This window comes from Anneissia japonica, unplaced genomic scaffold (genome assembly GCF_011630105.1).
Source record: "Anneissia japonica isolate Jap-2015-1 unplaced genomic scaffold, ASM1163010v1 scaffold3180_len207689_cov159, whole genome shotgun sequence".
NCBI classification, from domain to species: domain Eukaryota; kingdom Metazoa; phylum Echinodermata; class Crinoidea; order Comatulida; family Comatulidae; genus Anneissia; species Anneissia japonica.
In genome coordinates this window covers 34808-49257 of record NW_022741082.1, presented here as the reverse complement: position 1 = coordinate 49257, position 14450 = coordinate 34808, and the positions used below count along the sequence as shown (strand labels likewise).

Below are 14450 nucleotides of genomic sequence, written 5' to 3'. Positions count from 1 at the left end.
AAAAGTAGAAATTCAGATTTATTACAAATCCAGAAGCTGTAAACACTCTTTATTGTTTACATTAGTCTGGTCGTCTGCTCATGGAGGTAGAGCCATGCTTTGTTTTAATGCGCCGTCTGCATTTTGCCAGTGAGAAATGCAATTCACCTCATTAACAAACAAATAGTAAAAACCTACATAAAGATACCAACTTCTGTATGTACTACTGGTATCCTTAGGCAATACACAGTTGCTTCAAACTGCATTAATTAAGCAATCAATTAAGTGGTAAGAAGTTTACTATACAACCAAGGTATACTGCAACCAGCTCAATATAAACAGTATTCTATGATCATGTTTATACAACACACTAACCACGAACATGGTTTTACGTCCCTAACTGAATTTTCACTACTCAAGGTGACCCTCCAAACTTCGCCGTTTATACAACATGTGTGTTACACACCAAAAGTATCGTACGGCGCAATGTATTTTGGGATAAATTTTCAAACCAACAGTGCAACTCTACTCTCCTTCAGCTGAATTTGCACGGTTTGTTTTTTTGGAAGAGGAGTGGATTGTTTACAGTTGATCGATTGTCTTAATATTCGTCTTAATTTTCCCTTAATATTTTCTTTCGTAATCCTATTTTATTGTTACTACACTAATTATTGTATTTACCATTGCTAACAGTTGAGTATCATGAGATAGTCGAACAGATGAATGCCATAGGCTTGGGCAGCGACAAGACAAGAATGACGTGCTTGATTTCATCGCGTTACTTGCCTAAATATTAAATCTACCACAGAAATATACAAATCCAAAATAAAATTATGGTACAGTAGCAAAAAATAAAAAAAAAATAGTTCAAGGATCAATGAAACCAACAAAAAGGTAAAATTCAAGAAAATCACTAAACACACCCAGCGATACTTTTTACTTTACCGAAATAACGACCTGTCGAGCTGATATATTACTATTCACCATAGCCTGAGGGAACAAGTAGGTATTGCCAGGGTCACCAACCGCTCAAATTTGGTGATTCCTCAAGTAGCCTCTTTTCCAGATGTTTTGTAATCACACGGAATCCCAACTCATTTTATAGAACACACTTAACTTTGCCTCGCTGAAAAGGCGTGTAATGCCGTGTTGTATAAACAGGCCCTATGTCACTGCTACACCAGTATTGGGTGGCCTTTGTACAAGGGCGAGACATTATAAAATACTACTACTGGAAGGCTGCTAAGTGGCATAGTAGTTTTCAGGGCACTACAGTACATTCCAAGGCTTAACAACTTCAGATTGAAATCTTAAGGAAATTCATACTCATACTGTACAGTACGTTAGTTATCCGATATATATTTATTTGATATAAGTTCACAAAGATCTATACACTGTTAAGGCAAGACTTTCTTTATATCTTTTTTCGCAAACTTATTTTTTTAAAGATGGTCAGGGGAGGGCGGATAAAAAAAATAGAAATATTAAATAGATGGAAGAGAAAATAAAAATAAAACGTTATTGTCTAATGTAAACAGTGTAGTAATGGGATGATTAAATGCTTTAAATTAATATGAATAAATAAAAGAATTGCTATTATTGGCGGGCATAATAAATATAAAGAAAAACTTTCACTTTTTTCTCAAATTTTGATTTTTTTTTTTTGCAGCGGTGGGTGCATGTAATTGGCCAAAAATAAAATTTTATTCCAAATCATTTATTTGAAATATCATTTATTCGAAATCATTATTATTGGCGGGCGGCGGCTTCGATCGCTAAACAATGTATAAAAAAGTCTCGCCTTAAGAATTTAGTTAAAGATACTTCACTTTAAAAACTAGTGTCTCAGCTTGTAATAGGAAGTTCTCATTCATATCGATTGCCTGGGTAACATTGCTTAGCAACAAATGGCTTCACATGATGTTGTGACGTCAGCAATGAAGTATTTTATGCGTGTACAGTAGATGGGTATTAAAATTACTCCACATTATATAAAAATCTATAAAATGCTTGAGTAATTTTATATTGATGCAAAGTAATCATATTTCCTGAGTGTTAATAGAAAGGATAAAAGTAATTAAGAGATGTTCTCATGGGGAGTATACTAAAGATAAGGTGGAGAAAAAACAAGAGATCATATAAAGGCTCTCAGGACAACTATGATGAATTGAATAACATTTTGAAGAACAGAAACTCCAGATGAGGAAATAGACATTAAAACTTTATGAGAAAATACTCGTAAAATTAGCTTGTTACGAAACAGAATTATCAGGGTGTGTCCGGCTTGGGGAAAGTTTATTTCCTGATATACTGTTATGTAGTTATTATTTCTGTATATTTATGAGTGGTTCTTTGGAAATGTATTTCAATGCAAGATGAATTTTACAAATGTCAAGTAAATTACACTGAATATTGTTTAAAAGGCAGTATTTCATAATCCTGGACTTTATTCAGTATTGTATTCAGTATAATTGCTCATTTCTATGTCTCCATTATCTATGCACTTTTTGATTGTTTTTGTTTTTCCACGTTTTGTACATTTCCCTCTTGTATCTTAATGTTGTAATGTGTCCTGCTTTCTTACCAGTATTTTAACTAATTTAACTGAAGTATTTTAAATATTTTTTAACATGTTTAATATTATTACATTTAATTATTCTGTGCATTTAAAGTTTTCCTTAGATTTGCAATAAAGTTATTTTGAATCTTGGGAAATTCATGATTTGGTGTACTGTAAGAACAAGAAAAAAAATAAAGCTTTATCCATACTACCAAATGTGATATGCCCATATATGGCAACATCATGCCCATATAATGCACCATCATGCCCATATATGGCACTATCATGCCCATATATGACATCATCATGCCCATATATATCACCATCATGCCCATATATGGCACCATCGTGCCCATATATTGCACCATCGTGCCCATATGACACCATCGTGCCCATATGACACCATTATGCCCATATATGGCACCATCATGCCCATATATGGTACCATCATGCCCATATATGACATCATCATGCCCATATATATCACCATCATGCCCATATATGGCACCATCATGCCCATATATTGCACCATCATGCCCATATATGGCACCATCATGCCCATATATGACATCATCATGCCCATATATATCACCATCATGCCCATATATGGCACCATCATGCCCATATATTGCACCATCGTGCCCATATGACACCATCATGCCCATATATGGCACCATCATGCCCATATATGGTACCATCATGCCCATATATGGACACGTCACACAAATTTGTTTAAAAAAAATTAATTTGATAATGTGGACAAAGCTACATGAATTTCATAATACTGTTTTCTTCATCAGACTCTAATTATGTGAATAACTTTTTAGGATATAAACTTAAAAATGGGGAAATAAATGTACAAGTTATGATAAAATAGTACTGCAGTATAATTTGAAAGTTTATATGAAAGTAAAAGAGTGTGATTAAAGTCTCTGGGCTTGTTAATTGAAAATGGCTGATGAACTAAAAAACGCACACCTATTTTTGTTTAGGCGAGTGATTATTTGGGGGAAGTTTCTGCAGAATAGTTAGTATACACATTTTTTTTTATTTTTTTTATTTCCCTCGCATCCAACATCAAGTACACTTGCCACTGTCAGGATGAGAATGATGCTTTATAAACTAAGCCTCTTTATGAGGCTTAGGGAGTGGAATTAAACCCAGGACTCTGGGATCAGAAGGCAAGCATCTTCTACTGAGCTATTCAACTCCACTCCCACTGACCTTTTCAACTACACTCCCAGTCTACAATACATACTGCTGCAGTCATCAAAGTGGTATACGAGTTCAAAGCAACACAAAACACATTCAAACAGAAAGCATGGCCACAGTATTTGGGGTTTTCACTAGATTTAAGGTGAGTGATTTTCAAACCCAAGGTGCTCTATTTTTCACATTCCTGAATAGGATTTTATGTGAATGATTGTGTGCGATAGCAATCACTCGCCTCAAATCATAAGCCCTGAAGTCTCTACTACCACCATCATCCATCACAAACACCTCCATCACCACCACCACCATCATTAAAACACCATCATTTTATCACTAAAAATGTACTGTGACTATAAACAAATGCTTACCTCACTTTCTTTGTAATGCTTCTCTGATACCTCATCAAATGCTATATCTAGAGCCATCACCTCGCGTTGTTGTAGATCTTCCTCTGAATAACCCAAACACTAAACATAGTATAAATTCAAATATTTATTTACTAATACTATGATAATTATTTTGTTATACTGCAGGCACTTTCAGTACTTCGTAGGAGCGTGAGTTGCAGCGTGTAAGGTGTTGGTCCTCTCATTATGAGATCGGGAGTTTGAGACCCACGCAATCGCATTGCTTGTGCCGTTGGCAAGGCACTTACGTTTGCCTCTCTCCACTCACGAGTATAAAAGGGTACCTGGTAGAATTGTATAACATTAAATGTATGGGTCATGCGCATTCAAGCAACAATGGCCAGGGATACTCCCTAAGGAGCACAGGAACTTGCACAATGTGCAGATCTGCCAATTCAATATCCAGTGACCAGGGAAATAATGATGCCTGCGAATTGTATAATCGCTTGTAAAATCTGCAGATTGTGAAACAAATTATGATTCTATAAAAAAAAACAAAAAACAAACTAAACAAAGAAAAGTCAAGGTAAATAATTATATTATTTTAAAATTTTGAAACCTATATTTGCTTCATTTGGTAAATCATTCATCTAAATGAACTACAGTTTTATATGGCTTCTATGTCTGCCAATAACTATGAGAAAATAATACTGTATTTTGTAAAATGAAAAACAAAATGAAACTTACATTTTCTGTTGTTCCACTATTATTTTCATATTTTGTCTCAATTTCTATACTGAACTTTGGCACAAAGGAACACTGAAAAACATATTGGAAAATAAATATTTATTTAACCCATTATGTATTTCTACTGGTAAATCCCAAATCTTATTTACACAAAAGGTTGTATCTTTAATGATATTTTGTAAAGATACAACCTTTTGTAAAGATACAAAAGGTTGTATCTTTACAAAATATCTTTTAAAAAAGAATATGCTTTATAAATGTAAAACATTGAGCATATGTCAAGAAAAAGAACTAAAATGTATATGCTTCCTGTTTTACCTGACAAAATTATATTATTTGAAGAATAGACACTAATAAAAACACATATTACTGCTAAATAAGTAAGGTTTTGATAAATAACATATGTATTTCAAAAGAAATTTCCAGGTACCAATAGAAAAAAATATGCAATACCATTTCATTAAACTAAACAGTTCAAAAAAGACTATTAAAGAGAGAAAATCCAAATAAAGCACGTACATCAGCATTTAAAGTACCATTTGACAGGCTAGCTGTCTCACTCATAATTATTCTAAATGTGAATTGTCTGTATTAATGCAATACTAAAAAGTACTATGATGTAGAGTAATGATATTAAAGTCAGGCTCCGGAAGGGGAAAAAAATGAAATGTCGTAAAATTAATTTGAAAAAGGTGGAAAAAAGGGTGGTTTTGCTCATTTTAGAGTATCCCCATTTTTAAAAATTCAAAAATCTGTATCCATTAACTGTTCCCAAATTTTTCATCAAATATGCTTTTTGTGTCTTAAAAGACAGTTGTACAACATATATTTGTTTTTCTGCAGCCAGACCTTTAAAGTAAGTTTGTTGTTGAAATGGATTTGCCAAAAATGGCCAAATTAAACCACACTTATAATATTTTTCAGGTGTTAAGCCCCTTTCCCACTAGGGTTTTTTTTTTAGCATGAGTTAAAAGAGTTTGCCATATTAATCTTGTTAAAAGCTCGTAGTAAACTTGGTGCTTCGCTCGGCATAATTTGTACATAACTCGTAACCAACTCCGTAGTAAGCTCATATAGAGGTCTTTTCCCAAGCGAATTGAATTATGAGTTTCACAAGTTTTTCAAAATATTTCAACAATACATTTAAAAAGGATTGCAATTTACTTACTGTATATTCTTAAGGGTTCCAAAGAGCAGTACATGAAAAATAAAAAAAAAAATCAGAAAATGAATAGATTGTATACAATTTAAACAAAATTGCCATAATAACAATAAAAAATGCAAACATGAAATATACACAAAACATAATTTAATATACATTACAATATTATTTTTCATTTACAATTGATGCAATTTAATCAATTACGGTGGTAGGATTATTGACACTGGGGGAGGGATTGATGGGTGGCGCAATGGTTGGATGTGTTCCATCAGTGATTGATGATTCACAGACTGATTTAATAATTATACAGTACTGTAAAACCACATAGAGTGCAATGTCTGTTACATAAATAGCACATACAGCTATAATTATAGTGGTGAAAAATGTGCTGGCTCTGAACTAATTATACTCAATGGTTCAAACTCCACATTCACTTATCTTCAACAAGGAAGGCATTTTATTAAGCTTTAACATTTTGCAATACCCAGGAGCATTACTATTAGATACTTGGCAGGAATTTGATGGCATAAAGGTATTGTTCTGCACAAGGTACTAGAGATCAACTAGGAATATTCCCAAGGGAGAGGAGGCAGCTGCACATTGTGCATGCTTGCCAATAAGGATAAGTCACCAGAAGCAAGCGCTTTGATACATTCTTTGAAATTTAAATGGAGCTAATTGAATTGTCCTTATTAAACATTATATATTATGTCAAAAAATTCTTAATACCAACAATTAGATATAATATAACATAAATTTATAATCTTATTAATGTAATTTTTAGAAAGCACCTTGTATTATAAATATGCAGTGCTACTAGAAATAATGAGATGTGAAGGACAAACTGGTATATTATCATCATGATGATGACAATGATGATAAAAAGATGATGATGATGATGTCAGACGATGGTATTGATAATAATTATAACATAATTAACGATAATAAAATTCTCATTGCAGGTGTGCAATTCTTTTAATTGACGATGGTAGCTGACTTCACAATCATGCCTTTTTTGGGGGCGTACAGTAGGTCATAGTAATAAATAGGTTTTAATTCGCCGCCTGATAAAGATTAAAGAATTTGAGTTTTTTTTCAAAATGATATCATATGCTAATCAATGATAAAAAAAATAACAATTTATAACACTTAACAATTGAATATTTTAATGATAATGAACATCCATGAAATATAATGACAAAAAAAAATCACAGTAGGAATGTGTTAAACCAGCACATGTGCTCAGCAAAAACAAATACTTCACTTTATTACAAGAAATTTTGAACTCATCTATAACATGATACTATTGACATTTATAAACCATATCAAAATATTTGTGCATTAATCAAGAATGCACTAAAGTTGCATGATAAAAGTGTTTGCGAATTCTGATATTAGAATGAGCTGCTTGAATTCATGGGGATCGAACCAACCACAACAATGTAAAATATACATTATTGCTGCGAAGCAGCCAATTTATATTCTTGACAGCAATTTGACCTCTGAAAGGTCATTGTTTGTCAAAAAACCTGGGCCTAAGACAACTGAAAAGCGGAGTTTCCTTCTTTCGTTCTGCCGGTTAAAATCAATTACTTTAGGCGACGTTTGTAGATTAACCTACTCGTACCAACGTCCGCATGTCGTGACGCTGGAGTACTATTCAGCGTTTTTACTATATTTCTAGGTTTCCTATTTCTACGTTTAATTGGCTCATGTCTCAGTCACAATATTTTGAGGCCAATATTATTTACAAACCCAGTTAAACTTATTTACTAGCCTATTTTAACGTGCTAATTATTACATTTAGGCGAGGCTTGTTGTAGACTGGCATAGTGTTTCGGATAAATACCATTTTATACACATGCGCAGATCGATTCGCCAGCGAGTCATCGCCAGCAGCAGCGAGTCGCCAGCAGTGAGATGTCACTGCAGCAATACACTATTGTACACGGTACCAACACAATTGGTCGTGTCTCATATTATTTGTTATATTTTTATTATTCATTATTTTCACTTGACTCGCATAAATAATTTTGTTCGAAGAACATTTTATGCAGTTTTACTTCGCAGCACTTCACTTGCAATTTGCAATTTCTAGTAATAATCTGTAAAATCTGCAATTTTAGAAATAAACAAAACCAACTTAATAATTCAATTGATACATTGAATTAGACGAGACTTTTTTTTATTCCTTGTTTCGCATACTTATTTTTTGGAGGAGGGCAGAATAAAAATAAAAATAAAATTTTGTTTTCTTATTTAGCAAATAGTTTTGCCAAAAACATCCAGACACAGGAGAAAATAAAAAGAAAATTTTATTGGTGAATGTAAAATGGGATGGTTGAATGCTTTAAATTTATATAATTAGGAAGAAATATACATATTTTATATTTGGATATTTCAAGGCAGTGGAGGGCGTAATTTAAAAAAAAAATTTTTTCTGAAATTTACATTTTTTGTTGCGGCGAACGCGCTAATTGGCCAAAAATACAATTTTATTTTTATTTGAAATCATCAATATTGAATAATAATAATAATTTGCAATTTGTAAAGCGCCTCCCGTTGGACCAACCTCGAGGCGCTTGACAACAACGGAAGGAAACGGACAAGAAAAAAAACCATGAACCTAGACTAATAGCACTCCAGACGCCTAACCAAACCAGACCAACACCGCACCGTTTATTGGCAATTTAAGGCGTGAAGCCCGCCGATGCATGACTCACAGGTGGTCAAGTGATGGCGGTGTCTAGCTAAACAATATTTGCGTTCGGCAGGTCCGCTAAACAAGGTATAAAAAAAAAGCCTCGCCTTAATAACTAAAAAAGATCAAGTAGATTCAGATTATTCTTTATTGTCATAATGATGTCATGAGATTTGTTTTCCTTGTTACATATGAGTAAAAAAATTATTTTAAAAAAAAGTATTAAAGTTTATAAATCGATTTATAATGCGAAAACTGTAATACTTATGTTCAGAGCTTTATTCTGAAAGAAAATATTAATTTTGCTTATACAATTAAAATACTGTAACTTATTCCAATATTTTAATTGCGTTAGTACAGAAGCTTGAACTAGACAAGAAGTACCAGAATGAAAAAATATAGAAATATTATTATTATTATTACTTAAGGCTAGACTTTTTTTATACCTTGTATAGAGAACCCGCCGCCTGCCAATAATAATTTTTAAATAAAAATAAAGTTTTGTTTTTGGCCGATCAGCGGCATCTACCGCAACGGAAAAATGGAAATTTCAGAATAGAAAAAAAAGTTTTTCTTAATTGTTATTAGAGCCACCATTGCCTTGAAATGTTCATAAAATAAGATACCAGAAAACCTCGAATTTAAGCCCAGTGTGCTTAATGTCGAGATGAAGCCCATCTCGAATTGAAGCCCCTCTTTAGTTTCCAAAATTAGCCTTGAAAAGAGGCCCATCTTGAAAAAAAGCCCATGGGTTTCTTTTCAAGATAGCGTAGGCTTCTTTTCGGGATAGTACAGTATATACTGTACATGAATTTCAAAAAACAAAATAAATTAAGCATAAGCTTGGTTTATACAGTAGTTTAGGTAATTTAATGTCAGTTAAATACACTCCATGATACAGATTGATGTTACAGTGGCTGTATTTATTGTTTTATAGTACAAATTTATGCACTCACTTTGAAAAGCCGCCACCCCCCCCACCCTCTTTACTTTGCAAAAGTAACCTCGAAAAGAAGCCCATCTTCAAAAGAAGAGGTTTGATGGTATGTATACTGTATTTCTTCCTAATTATATAAATTTAACCATTTACCATCCCATTACTACACTGCTTTAAGACATTCACCATTAAAATTTTATTTTTATTTTCTCCTCAATCTGGACGTTTTTGGCAAACTAAGAAGAAAACAAAATTTTATTTTTAATTTGTTTTCCGCCCTTCTGTGATGATCTTTAAAAAAATATGTTTGCGAAACAAGGTATAAAAAAAAGGCTCACTAATATAGTATAATTGATTTAGGATTGGATGGGATCCAGATGAATTTAATTAAATATATTGAAAGCAATCAATTTGCGAAATAATACATTTTATTGTTCAAGTTTAATAGCTCAAGACTGATAGTGATATTATAATATCTTATTTATTATTAAAATTTTATCTTAAAAGTCTACTGAAGCGTGATCACTACATGGTGTTGTGTTGTGACAATCAGTAAAAGCACTACTTATATAGATATCACTTTCCCCCATGGTACCAAAGGGGACTCTATAAGCTTCATTATTATCAAAATTATTTTATTTAATGGCATTATATAAATGTGCACTGAAAATATTTTCATGTTCTAATTTTAATTGGAAAGATATCAATTTAATTAAATATTAAAAGTAATTGATTCTTTCTATTAACTGATAGTATCTTTTTTTTCATATTAAAATATGATCTTGATAGTCACAACTAATAAAGCATGACCACTGCATAGTGCTGTGTTGGGACAATCAGGAAAAACTCTACTAATATAGATATCACTTTTCACCATGGTACCCAAGAGGAATCCATAAAGCTACACTATTATTAAAATGATTTTATACCTAGCAAAAATGACAGGTTATTACAGTATACAAGACCTACAGTATCAAGTGACTACTGTAGCTTTTTGATGCACATAGATTAATTTATGTAGTCGATCTGGAATTCAAATTAAAAATAATCAGATCAAACGAAAGTCTATTATAGTAATAATTACTCAATTTTTGTACAGTACTACAGTATTCTACAGCCAGTAAATACATTTCAAAATTGAAATAAACCATACTATATACAGTAAATCATGAATGATATAATTGGTCAATAAAGAGAATGTACTGTGCAATATTTGATGTCTTTTGAAATGTAGTGATATGAAGCCATCAGCAGTGACTGAATACCGTAAATTTACTTTTTGCTAAACATTGTGAGAACAGAATTATAACTTCATGATTTAATAATAATAATAATAATAATAATAATGTTACACTTGTATAACACATAATGCAAGAAAAATCTTCTACTGTATGCACTTCACATCATAACAATAAATAAATAAAACATATAATAATTAAAACAAACAAAAAAAAAAAAAAATAGAAATAAAGGTACAACAAAAAGAAAATACCAAATTTCTGAGGGGTCACTGTCTGCTACCACCTAGTGCAATCCCTCTTTTATATTTTGATTTAATAATAATAATAATAATAATGTTACACTTGTATAACACATAATGCAAGAAAAATCTTCCACTGTATGCACTTCACATCATAACAATAAATAAATAAAATATATAATAATTAAAACAAACAAACAAAAAAAAAATAGAAATAAAGGTACAACAAAAAGAAAATACCAAATTTCTGAGGGGTCACTGTCTGCTACCACCTAGTGCAATCCCTCTTTTATATTTTGCTTAATTTTGAAATTTTTATTTCTAATGTAAAGTACATTGAGGTTTTCATCAGTAAAATGTGCTCAATCAAGATTTGAACTATTATTATTTAAAATCTAAAGTAGGGTACAGAGGACACTGTAGGTATAATTTCTGATACTACAGTCAAAACTATTTGAATATTTCGCCATGTCCCCCACCCCACCTCCCTCTTTTCAGATCTGCCACTGTCCCAAAGCCAGTTATCGCCGACAAGTAACACTTTCAATATAAATTCAGATTACCATAATTCTCCAAGCTAATATAATTGTACATCTTGTAAGTAATTAATTAATCAATGTAATTAAACCTGTAATCCTTCAACTAATCTTTGTTGACTTACAGTATTTTAAGACAAGTAACAGAACCATAAATTAAAAATTTGTATTCATATACGAATGCTTTCATTCAGTCACTTTTATGTTCTTAAAATTACTTTAACCTACAGCAGAAGTAGTGAAATTTGTATTGCAAGATAGTATAATACATACTCCAAGTATCGAAATGCATGCCAAGTGTTGGGATTCAATATTTCGACATTATGTCATCATCAGGAATGATATGAAGCCATCAGCAGTGACTGAATACCGTACATTTACTTAAAGCTGTTTGCTAAACATTGTATTGCAATGTATAGTATTTTGTGGAGAAGCCTTTTTAGTGGTTGGCAAGGACTTGTGGCATGACTGAATACCACATGGATAAATTCAAAAGCTACTGTACTGTAGTAGGCCAAACTCTGAATAATATAAATAATAAAAATAAGGACACTAAATACAAAAAACTTTTATATAGAAAAAAAAAATCAATATTTTATTAATAATAACTTCAGAATATACATGACCATGTTAAGTGTAAGGAGGCCTTTGAGATTTATGTGAACTGTAGAAAAGTTGCAACATGACTGAGGCATTAAGCTAGGCTTAGGATTTAATAGGCAAATAAATGAAACAATCACAGCTGTGACATCAGACTATGGTACGCCACCTAGATGCATAATCGCTACTTAAACTAAATCGTCATTGTTCTCGACTGCAAACCTGGCTAAATGGCATTACTTGTCTTGAACATGCATTAACATCACCATTAGAATACAATTAAAGATGAAGGGAAAATGCAAGCTTAAAACCAAGATGTCAATAAACTCACTAATGAAAAATATGTATAATACCTATATTAATGTTAAGCTCTGTTCAGAATATCAAATTTTATTTGGCAAAAAACTGTTGTACAGTGTGCCCATATTTAGTCATGATGTGCCTATATGGTCATAATGTGATGTAATCATGACCATAATAGGGGTCAGGGCATTGGTCCGAAGGTCCTGTGGTCCGAAGGGTCTTTAGTCAGAAGGTCCGTTGGTCCGAAGGTCCGTAGTAAATATATTACAAATATAGAGAAAAATATGATTGAAAAAACACATATTGGGGCCAGGGACGTAGCCAGGATTTTGAAAGGGGGGGGGAGCCGTTATGCGAATTACGTATGACCCCGGCGGGGTCAAGGGGCGGGCAAATCCCCCTGTGAAGTAGCGCACTCTGAACGTTCTTATGATTGTTTGAGAGGATAAAGTGAAAATTGCAATAGATGCATTTTAAATAAGCGCAAAAATAATTATATAATAAATCAACAGTGGCAGATCCAGGAATTCGAAAGAGAGGTGTACCATGGAGGGACTTTCACAGACCGAGGAAGCACCCACCTCAGCCCCAACATGGTTGGGGCTGAGGTAAGAAAATTTATGATTATGCATCTCTAGATGGCCAGAAATTACACTCTCGCACTACAATTTGAATATATTTTTCCTTTTTTTCCTTAAAAAAATGAAGGGGAGGGGGGCTTTGAATCGACCTCTGCTCAAAACATTCTTTATCCAGAATAGTCATAAACACGAAAAATGTACATGAAAAACCAGATCACATCCTAAAAACAAACAGCAGTCACTAAGACAAACATCAGGAGCCGACTCGATGGAGTTTAATGTCATACCCAGGGAAGGGCACAGATCTGTTTTGAAAGGTGGAGGGGGAGGGCATTTTGTGATTCGACACCCACCTCAGCCCCACAATGGTTGGAGCTGAGGTGAGAAAATTTGAGGAAATAGTACCTCTAGATGGCCAGAAATTACACTTTTAGTAAAATTCATCACCATCACATCACCATTAGTCAAAATGAAGCGCCAAAAAAAATTCTCATGATCTTTTGTCAGCGATTTTTGACAACCATAGAGATCTTATTAATGTACGTGTGTATCCCATAGAAAACAAAGCTTAAAAACATTGTCTTTAAGTACCGGTATGTACTTTACATAGGCCTACTTCAAAAACGTGATTTCACAACCACCTCAGCCCCACCATGGCTGGGGCTAAGGTGAGAAAATTTGAGGAAATATTACCTCTCGAGATGGCTGGAAATGACACTTTTATATAGTAAAATTCATCATCACCACATTACAGTATAGTCAATTATAGTCAAAATAAAACGCCAACAAATTTCTCATGATCTTTTATCAGGGATCTACTTAATATCCAGGACATAGGCCTACTTCAAAAACGTGATTTCACAACCACCTCAGCCCCACCATGGCTGGGGCTAAGGTGAGAAAATTTGAGGAAATATTACCTCTCGAGATGGCTGGAAATGACACTTCTATATAGTAAAATTCATCATCACCACATTACAGTATAGTCAATTATAGTCAAAATAAAACGCCAACAAATTTCTCATGATCTTTTATCAGGGATCTACTTAATATCCAGGACAACTTAGGCCTAATTATAGCTTACTAAGCTTTAACTATATATACTATATTATGATTAACAAATCACAATTTTTTTCGCATTTAGCACAATTTTCTTCTCTTTTTATTGTTATTAATATTAATATCAATTATTACTATCGTCATCATCATCCTCGTTATTATTATTATTACTATTAGTAGTAGTATTATTAAACAAACATTTAAAGAAACTTGCAAAAGGATAAAAACGAAATTGAACTACAGTAT

General features: G+C 32.7%; 1 protein-coding gene across 1 annotated transcript in view; it reads right to left on the bottom strand.

The window, feature by feature from the left end:
• The window catches only part of LOC117118562 (cytoplasmic phosphatidylinositol transfer protein 1-like), a 50421-nt gene that overhangs the window by 20093 nt on the left and 15878 nt on the right, over positions 1 to 14450 (bottom strand). The window contains exons 4-6 of the mRNA XM_033263176.1: positions 6014 to 6021; positions 4846 to 4917; positions 4120 to 4218 (exon numbers count right to left, since the gene is read on the bottom strand). Of these exons, the coding sequence (XP_033119067.1) occupies positions 4120 to 4218; positions 4846 to 4917; positions 6014 to 6021 (179 nt within the window). The remainder of the gene's footprint in view (positions 1 to 4119; positions 4219 to 4845; positions 4918 to 6013; positions 6022 to 14450) is intronic.